This window comes from Chelmon rostratus, chromosome 2, assembly GCF_017976325.1.
Source record: "Chelmon rostratus isolate fCheRos1 chromosome 2, fCheRos1.pri, whole genome shotgun sequence".
Lineage (NCBI taxonomy): Eukaryota > Metazoa > Chordata > Actinopteri > Chaetodontiformes > Chaetodontidae > Chelmon > Chelmon rostratus.
Window position 1 is genome coordinate 8146947 of NC_055659.1, and position 10343 is coordinate 8157289.

Below are 10343 nucleotides of genomic sequence, written 5' to 3' on the forward strand. Positions count from 1 at the left end.
CGCGACGCTTCTCCGTAGGAAACTGCTCACTATACGTTATCCCGCTTAGAACACGGCTTACTACTAAAGCATTCAATAGTGTGACACAAAATAGTGATTAAAACATATTTTATTGATTTAAAATGAGTCTACTCTTGCCTGTCGCCGCTCTCACTGCGCAGCGGCTCTGAAAGTAAACACGTACGTTGCGTAGCAACCGCCTCTCACTGTGCGCAGGCCGGCAGGCTGGAAAACTTATTTCTTTACAGATATTCACCGAAATCATGTCAAATGTGGAGAAGTGATGGGATTTCCCAGACCTGAGAGAGTTTGGTTTACCGCTGTTTTTTCGGACTGATGGATAAAAGTTCTGCATCAGCTGATTTCTGCTTTCAGTGTCAGACATTAAAAAATCTGTCTCCAGTTTTATCTCCACTCAGCAGTCTTTTAGCAGACCGATCGTCCATGCTGTGTTTCTCTTGGTGTTTTTTTCGTGTCTGTCGGCTTTAATCTGGTCAGTCTCTGCGTCCTCAAGTCTTTTGTGTCTTAATATCGCTCCTGCTGACGGTCCAGCGTTGCTCTTTACTTTTCTCATCTTTTTTGCTGGGGACATCATTCTCCAGCCAAGTGTTTGGTCCTCTCCAAACAAATAAAAAAATAATGTACGGAAAATGCTCCATATTATGCCACTCAAATCAGCTGGCGATTTGTTATTGAGCTTGGTACATTAAGGGATTGCCCCTTTAGTCTGACTGTTTGGAACACGTGATTGACCAATCAGAATTGAGTATTCTAGCCGTCTTCTAACTTCTGTCAGTACAATATGCTCTGTGCATTATTTTTGTTGTCATTGAGGAATGCACTTTTTCAGTTTGTTTAAATAGAAATGTTTGAATCTAACTTGTGTCAGTGCATTAATTTTCGATGTATATTTATTTTTTGTAAACTTCTGGAATACACTTTTTCAGTTTGTAATCCTGATGCATGTATTTGCATCATTTCAAGGGGCCTTTATTTTTTATATCAGTAAGTAATGCACCTTATTTAAATTGATGTGAGATATCAAATAGGTTTGTTTGATAGCTTTAAGAACATGTTTGAGAGGCTTACCAATAGTTTTTCATTGGAAAAATAAATATCTCTTTATTTAAAGAGTCAAAACTGTTTTTGGTTTTGTTCGTGGTATTGATGTCATGATGTTAGGTATATGTGTGTGTTATCGGTTATCGGTATCGGCCTTTAGGAGCTGAAAGTTATCGGTTATCGGTATCGGTTTTAAAAAACAGTTATCGTGCATCCCTATTTGTAACTACAGCATGTTCCCTGAATGCTCCATCCATTTGAAGCTCTCATTTCATAATTCATTCATCTTGGGCCAAACAGTGCACTGTTGTCCTCTTTGAAATGGCAAAGGGCACAGAGAAGAGAGAAACCCAGAGTGACACGAGAGTGAAACTGGTGCAAACATAATTAAACTGCACAATAATTGTATAAGACAGTTATTAAAATAATCAATTCCAGCAGCCAATATCAACAAAAACGACTTACAGCACTGTAACATACAATCCACCTCTATCATGATTAATCACTGTCAGCTAGGGGCTTTGAAAAACATAACCACAAAACAGATCAATAAATTAGCAAATACAACAGAAGCCTATGTAAAAACCATAGCTGTGTCCCAATCAAACACTAATTCTATACGGAACACTATTCTTCACATTACACTTTTTGCAGTTAGACTACAAGATGTGACTATACTTCATCATTTTGCACCAACTGTACGAGACATGAGCTGTCAATCGCACTGTGACTGTGGAACACTACTGCCAATTAAACTTCACAAGGAGAAAACAAACAATTTACTTTCTATTCCTGGAGCGGCCTCACCAGATTGTCAAGCTGTAAGATGCTTCTCAGTTTCATTTGTGGATTGAACTGTGGGGTAATAGTGATCATTAATAGACCAATGAAAAATTAAGCAAATTTTGCAAGGTGAAAAAGACCCCATTGATAAATTATGGAAATGAGCCAGGTGTCCAATTTCAGACTCCACAATCTCTTTCTAAAGTAGTAATAAGAAAGGCTATGTGATATGCTAAATTCATGTTGCATGAGTTTTTAATTCATCTTGTAATCTCTCTTTCTCCCATCTTTCTTGTCTGGTCAACTACATGCTAGCTAGTAAGATAGAGATAATGTGAAATAATCTTAAACAATGTGCTTTAGAGCTAGGGAGTACAATATTGCCCACTGAGCCAGTGTCTCCTGCACATGAGTGATGGTAGTGAGCCCGAAACAGAACAGATAATGGAAATGATGGCTGGATATAATTAACTAACCAAAAAGGCTTCCTGCCTCACTGGCACTGGTCTGGAAACAGGATTACCGCCTCAGTATCACTGTCAATAAAGACAGATGGGCCACTAGCTCTGCACTATACAAGACCCAGATCACATAATTCTACCCAGCAGTGCTTCTGATTTGGATTGATTTATATTTATCTGACAGCTTTGAAACCAGACAGCAAAGCTACTAAGAATGATAACAGCAAAGCCATGACGGCCTTCATGCTGTACTGTAAACATGGCGAGGCATGGTGACATGAGTGCATAGCTTTGTCTCACAGATGCATTCATCTTTTTGTGGATAAAAATTTATTTTTGTGCCTTATAAGAATTTTATAGATACAACTTCATAGTTGCAATTATTTTAAGGAACATAGCATTTATTTAAAGGTTTTCTATATTTATTTTCGTTATCTAGTGATCACCAGACTGGGTCCTCGCAGCTTTATTAACCACTGAATCAAAATAAATTTTAGATTCTGGCAGCATACCTTTTCTCAATTTGTGTACATTTTACCATGTCCCTGCACCAGCCTGTCAGGTAGTGCTGAAATTGGGACTTAATGTCAGGTAACGTCAGATTGTCATAAACTAAATTCCTCTGTCTATTGTTCCACCTGTACAAAATAAGACTTATCAGCACTGCAAGTGGCTGATAGAAGACAGCTAGGGCTGAGACTAACAATCATTTTTATTATCAATTATTCTGTTTATTATTTGTTTGAATTTATCGCATGGCATAAACAATGCCATCACAATTTCAGTAATCCCAAGGCAACGTCTTCAAATGTCTTGTTTTGTCCGATCAGCAGTCAAAAACCTAAAAATATATCCATACATATTTGTATGCATAATTTTGTTAGGCCCGCACATAAACATTTCCAAAAATCTCTGTGCAGCAAAACCTCCTACAAATTACATTATATGAAACTATTTTGGCAAACAGCTATGTTTTGAGGGGAAGTAGTGCTGCCTTTTTCTGTTTGCTGTTTTTCTCTGAAACGTCACACATGTCTATATCTGCAACACAAAATAGCTTAATGGGGGAAGCTCATGGTCATGGTTAAATAATTAATGCCTACTACTATGAAATGAGAAATGAACCCAAGGCATCAGTGTTAAAGGAAAAAGCTTTACACAGCCATCCATGCTCTAGACTGCATTTCTTTTTGTTTGGTTTATTGGTTTCTTTTTACTATGCAGAAAGGCAAAATGTTCCAACTTAATGCTGATTCACTGCTTTGAATTTAGAAAATATGATTTCCAAATGCAAAACAGTTATATCTGACAGTAATTTGACTGGGTCGATTTCTGAGAGAAGGAGCTGCTTTTGAACTTGCTAAGTTAGTCAAAATTGTATGCAGTCAATGAAAAACATCGTTACTGTGACAACAGGACAGGAAAATCAGATTTCAGTTCTTAAATTTAAAAAGCTGTTCTATGTTAGGTTACAAAACTATAAATCCACCATAGCTGTGCCTTCAAAGTCAAACCTTTGTATTGCTATTTTTAAACTAGCTAACTTCAAGTTTAAAGAAATAAAGTCTTTAAATCACACAATAGCTTTTGAACAGGCCTAGCCCTTGCATGAGTGGAATAACAGCGTTAAAGATAGCTTTTAAAAAAGAGTCTCATGTGTAACACCTGGTGAGAAATTTTACGGTCAATGTGGCAGGTGAAACAGGACTGTGCCTCAACCGGCCCAGCCCCCACCAACACCATCACCACTATTCTCATATTCATGCACCACATCTGTCCAACCAGATCTTGGAATGTGTTCACTCTGCCGTGGCTCTCTATATGAATTATAAAGCGGCTTACACGTGCTTCTAAAACATTCCCTCTTTATCAACTGGATTTACCAACATGAAAACGTTTTCTCTAAGTACACTCTACTTTATTTTCACTGTGGCCAATTCAAATTCATAGACACTGAAAAATACTTTGGGTTTATAAGTCGTATTAAGGCCTATGGTATATATGCTTTCACATTATCAATTTCAAAATTATTATATATCAATTATTATATCACAGAGGTGATTAATCATATAAATTCAATAACATTAGAAGAGACCAAAGTTAACATAATAAAAATATGGGTATTTTCATTGAGATCCCAATATACATGTGTTATGTAAAACCACAGCCATTAGTAAATGTAGCAGCACATAAACACACACACACTGTATGCACTTTAAAAGCTTGCATGTGTAATGACCTGAGGAATACCACTGGGAAATAGTACGCACACGAATGAAACCACTCAAGCATCTGTAACATGTGGTTGTGTTAACCTTTGCCTTTTGAGTATTGAACACATATGAGAAGACGTCAATCACCTTAATCATACATGCCATTTCTATTATTACTATAGTGTGTAATGGTCATTTATATAATAAGGTTATTTGTGGTATTAATCTTAAAGCAAGAGAAAAATACATGAACACGCAAAAAAACAGAGAAAACAGTGTGGCAATACCTATACCTGTTCATGGCTCTATTTTGGTATTTAGTGGTTATGTTTCTTATATCTGTAGATAACTGGCCAAAATGACGACAGAAAGACGTCAAATTGTTCCATGGCAGCTAAAAGGCAGTTAAACAGGAGAAACAAGTACTTTTACAAACACTGGTATTGACAGCAACCTTTTAAACTGAAGACGAAATTCAGGATGGCTTAATTTATCAGATATGTGTTATGGGAACATGAAATAGTAGCCAATCTTTTGTGTGAGTACATTATATTAATGTCCACAAGATGTAAGCTGACCAGTTAGCTCTTACATATTTTTAAGGTCTTCCTCCTCAAAATTGACAAATTATTCACTCTTCAACATACGACTTGGGCCAGATGTATGGGGTTTTGTTTTTTTTGTTTTTTTTTTTGTTGTTGTTTGCAAGGCTATTTATTATTAGCATTACTGTTATTGTTAATGAAATCATATTGAGTTCTGCCTTATTACTATGTATGTGCAGATTAACGCATGACTTTTTGGTGCGTATTTATTTAACTACCATAATTATGTTCTCTGCCCTAAAATATCAGCCACTACAGTATTTCATGTTACCATGCAGGTATTTGATAAGCTATTTTGACCAGTTTGTCAAGTGAAATGCTGACTTAATGTTTCCGAAATTAGGCAGGTTTTGGTTGTAGTTAAGCTAGCTAGCTTAAGCAACTAGCTAGCTAGCTAGCTAACTGAGGTCACGACAATTTATATGAAGTTTCCATTAAAATACTGGCTGTAAGAGAATAACCTTTCCCCGACATCAGCTGTCACGTCGTGGTAATATATGGGTAACTTATCAAAAGCCAACGTTGACATCCCTGAGATTTAACTACTTTGGGTTACGTAGGCAGCTAGCTAACAGCTGTTGTTGTCACACTTAAAGGAATAAGTGATACAACGTGGGAAGAATCTTTCAGTTCAACTCCCATTCAGGACTGGTCCTGCTTGAAGCAAAGGTTTAATGCGTTTGTTCAGCTTCCAGTTTGCTGGTTTGAATCACCTGAACGTATCTCTAGCGTCTAACACTTGATTTTTCCGGCTAGAACTGACAAAAATGGCGGCAAATGAAATGCCCCTATTTTCAATCATTAATTAAATCTGTATTTTACTGTCGCCTGAATATTTGATTTAAATATTTGACTATATAAATTCATACTTCACTGAAGTTGCCCAAAATCTGGAGATGGGGACAGGCTAATGCACTTTTCATTTATTTATTTATTTATTTATTTATGTATGTCATGTCACATTAAGAACTGTCCAGATATGGTAATACAACAGCCTTGAACAATCTTCCTTAAATAGATCACTCACTTCAAGCAACCGTCACTTATTTCAAGATATTTTTTACCCTATATGACGTGATCATGCATCATGCTCAGAGTGAGCGTTCACACAGTAGCTCAAGTCAGAAGTCAAAAGAATGATTTACTAATCCAACAAAATATGACGGGACAGGTAAAGGACATAAATGCCATAAATCTGAACCATCAGAGAGGCATTAACACTCCACCTGATATAGGACTGAGAGGGGGGGTGAGTGTCTTTGATGTTCTCCATTGAGTCTTTTCCTTTATTAAAGTTTTATTCAATTAGACTAGTGACATCTCAAGAAGTTAAAGGTTTCCCATAGCAGTGTCCCATATTTACCCCTTTTAATACTAAACTCACTTAAATATGCTGCACAGTCCTGACCCTTTTTGCTCTGTATTAAGTAGTCCAGAAAGCAAGCTGTCAGAAAAGAAATTCAACAAAAACTGCATCTTGTTTAAATAGAAATAGAAATACCAAGTACTTATACCACAATGGAGACTAAAAATGGTCAGTAGTTACACAAGCTGCCAGACATAATAAAATTCCAGATGTCTGTGTACCACTGAAAATGTCAATGGGGTTTAAAGGTTATACTTTATCGCATAACTTCCTTTTTAATATAACAACATCCGAATACCAGCATTTGTAATCATCACTTTTTCTTTCTGTTTGCACGTGTCCTGACTTATGTGTGTGTTTTGGTATGTGACCTAAAGCCCAGCCCCCCCTCTGAGCTTCGTATGTCGCTTTAATGTCTGCTGGTGGTTGATCGCTTCATGGGAGTCAGAGTCAGTTTTTTGCTACTGTTTCCACAGCCCAGATAAATCCCTTGAAATCTGGAAGAGAAACAGACACTCAGGAGCAGCTGCAAAACAGGATGCCCTTGAGAACAGGACACCCCACCCAACATGGCCTGAATAAACATTTCTGTCAGAGAGCAGAGGGGTGGGGCAGGGAGCAGGAGCTGGATGGGGAGAGATGACAAAGAGAGGGGCACACAAAGCCAAGTAAAAGTTCAAGATGTGTAAGTACTCTAAAGTGACACCCAGTTGCCCTTGTTGTAAAGCTCATGACATACTGTAGAAGCCAGACCCTGTTTATGTGACCATAACCTGGGCTGTCAGTGAGACCATTCAAGTCAAGTCCAAGACAAATCCAAGCCTGAGCAGGCTGATTCAAGTCCACATGTTTAATCTTTACTGAATTTATTGTGAATTTACTGAATTTAAAAACAGGAAATAACTTTTAAAAAGTAAATGGATTCCCCAAAAAAGTAGCATGCATTGGTATTCCATTCCCATTTTTGAGTGTCATGTACCTGTCCATGCATCAGGAGCACCTGCTTTATGTTACATTGCTATTAGACCCAAAAGCACTTCCTCCCTTTTTTGTTATTGCAGGAAACAACGTAAATGTGTGGCAACTGAAAAACAATGTGACTAAAAACCACTTAAATCAAAACTATGACAACATAATTATCTTTCCACATTTGTGTATAAAACAACACATGTAAAATGAGGATGTTTGGTTATTACACGGCAAAGACACGATGTGGAAAGTAAGCATTACCAGCACCTGTAAGTGACAGCTCGGCACAGCATGTGAAGGAAGACTTTTTCTTTTTGGGGAACTGAAGATGACTCACGAGTCCAAATTCCTCCCACAGAACCCCACCTACCCACGAAATTATGGACTAGCCACCGACCAAACTCTAAAATAGCTCATCTTATTTAGTCATTGAATGATTCATTGATTTTCTGTAAAGGCTGTTGTCGTCACGTTCCTACATTCCTGGTTATGTAATTCTGTTAGAGAATAATTACTATTAAAGTTTTTTTTTTTACATGAAACAATCCAATTATAAAAGATTTAGTTTAATGGTATATCAGCATCAGCCAAACCTAGTGTGTAATATTTGCATAATCACACATGTAAACCCCTTTTCAGGTAATTAAACCCCCCTAAATTCCAAGAAGTACATTATTAGTGAGGACATAACTTCAGTGCAGTGGCTAAAACAGAGACAAGTCAAGTCAAGACAAGTGTGAGATGATCACATCAACACCAGCACAGTTATGGCAACTTCCAAGCTTGAAAGACGGTTGCCAGGATAAATAACTTCTTGAATAAATGTCTTCAGAATATTGCCATGGACTTGAAGACAGTTCTTCTCATGAATTATGCTTTGGTGTTATTTCATTTTCAAGAATAACTCAACTTTTGGTCTGATCTACAGATAAAAATGCACAAAGCCAAAGTAGATATATGAGAACTCCTGCTAATCTGAGGCAATACCAACAGGCTTTTCACTGCTTGCCAAGATATCAATTGATTATGACAAGATATTGCACTGTGCCAAAGCTCAACCAAATAGGCTTGTAATTTTTATCATTGTGATAGTAACTAAGCACCCAGCAGAAAGTGTCAGAAATGTTCTAGTCTGCTGTGCACATGAAAAAAATCCCATCCCTAGGCTGCACGCTATAATACTATAATACCTTATCAGTCATCAACCATTGTCCCCACAGGTTTTGACTATTTAAGTGCGCTTGGACGTTTGGTTAGAAATCATTATTATCAGAGTCTTTGCAGTGCTTAAGGGTGTGCTGCAGTGATGCTCCAAAGTGCTCAAAAATCACAAGTTAAGGCTTTTGGGGATAATGGGTGGGGGTGGGGGGTTGGGGAGGGGGTGGGGGGGGGTAGGTTGCTCACAGTGGGCTGAAAAGTAGATGGCGCAAGACGTAGCAAAGGAGCCAGAGGAGTGCAGGAGGAGACAGTGGAAGCGTGGGTCGGCCCCAGAGACATGTACTGAGTGGATGTGGAATGACAGCACAAGCCCAATTAGTCTTGGATGCCAGGGCTGCTACAGGGAGGTCGGTGCAAGTGATCAAGCCATTCATGCATTCAAGCACTCACCCACAGGCACTCTACGCCAACAGGCTGGGTAAAGTTACTACAGTCTATCACTGCTTCTGCTGGACTCCTGATCGCTCTCACACTGCTGCCTCTACTCTCCCTCTTCCTTCCTTCCTTCCTTCCTCCCTTCCTTCTTAAATGTGCTGCTTCGCCCTATCCCATTTCTTCCTTTTTTTCACACTAATCCTAAGCTACATCTCTTATCAGCCTCTCTTTTTTCTCACACATTCACACTCGCTAACACACTCTCTCTTAAGGACATTAACACACTCTACTTGAAAGCCTGTGCCACTCCCTCTGTGCTCTACACCCTCCCACTTGTTTCCCATCCCCAGAGCTCGAGTATTACCTCATCCCACTCAGAGGCAAAGGAAGGCATGCGCTCCATGGACGCCTGCCCAGAGCTGCAGTTAGACACGGATCCACTGCGGCCAGCCAGACCCCCGTCCTCCTCCCCGAGTGGTGACGCCAACAAGTCAGAGTCTGACTTGGACAAGGTTCGGATCAGCCCCAGGTCTGCAGGTCTGACTTTGACCGCTGCCACCGGTGCGGACTCAGCTGAAACTTCAGTCGAGTCCTTAATGTCAGCCCTTGGATTCTGGATGCCCTTGGCGGGGTTGGCATCCGGAGTGGACTCTGCCATTGTTTTGGAGCTGCCAAGTGCAGCTCAGGGTCCTCAGTTTCCTGTCGTTCTCAGACTTATTTGGCCAGTCCAGAGAGTGATCCAGGATCTTGGTGGAGCTTTCAACCGCTTGCTGTGCAAAGCCAGTCAGTGGAAGCACTGAAAGACACAGATGAATGAAATATAAGTACTGTAGACTGGAGAAACTTGCAACCACTGGGCACCAACCGACTCAACTCATAGAAAGTGCTACTGTTTGGAGGGGAAGGGAGCATGTAAGTGAGGGACTCGTGCATCGAGGTCCACCCACTGGTTGTATCCTGTTTCCTATCCCTTGGTGACTGGCTGCCTCACAGAGACCCCCTCCTTTAGCCTCTCAACTGTGACTTTTTTGATAATCCTACACTTTGTCCAATCCACATATCCTGCCTGTCTGAGCCGCATTTGATTAATAAAGAAGCACTTGAGTGTGCATGTTTTCATCTGCATCTACATGCTCACTCAGACACATTGGAAACATTCAAATGTATACAGCACTTTGAGATGAAGCCTGATGCCTGATGGTCGAATACTTAAAACCATCACTATCAGCTGAAATAAAAGAAGCCATTGTGTCTGCAAACTCCTACCTGCTGACTCGTATTCCTGACGCTT

The 10343-nt window shown here is 39.4% G+C and overlaps 1 protein-coding gene across 2 annotated transcripts in view; it reads right to left on the bottom strand.

Moving 5' to 3' along the window:
• anks1ab (ankyrin repeat and sterile alpha motif domain containing 1Ab) overlaps positions 1-9917 on the bottom strand; it is a 48906-nt gene extending 38989 nt beyond the window's left edge. For both annotated transcript variants that reach the window (XR_006007219.1, XM_041947794.1), the window contains exon 1: positions 9417-9917. Coding sequence is in view for 1 of the 2 variants with exons in the window: in XM_041947794.1 (XP_041803728.1) it covers positions 9417-9710 (294 nt within the window). In the remaining variant the exon portion in view is untranslated. The remainder of the gene's footprint in view (positions 1-9416) is intronic.
• Positions 9918-10343: the final 426 nt, after the last annotated feature.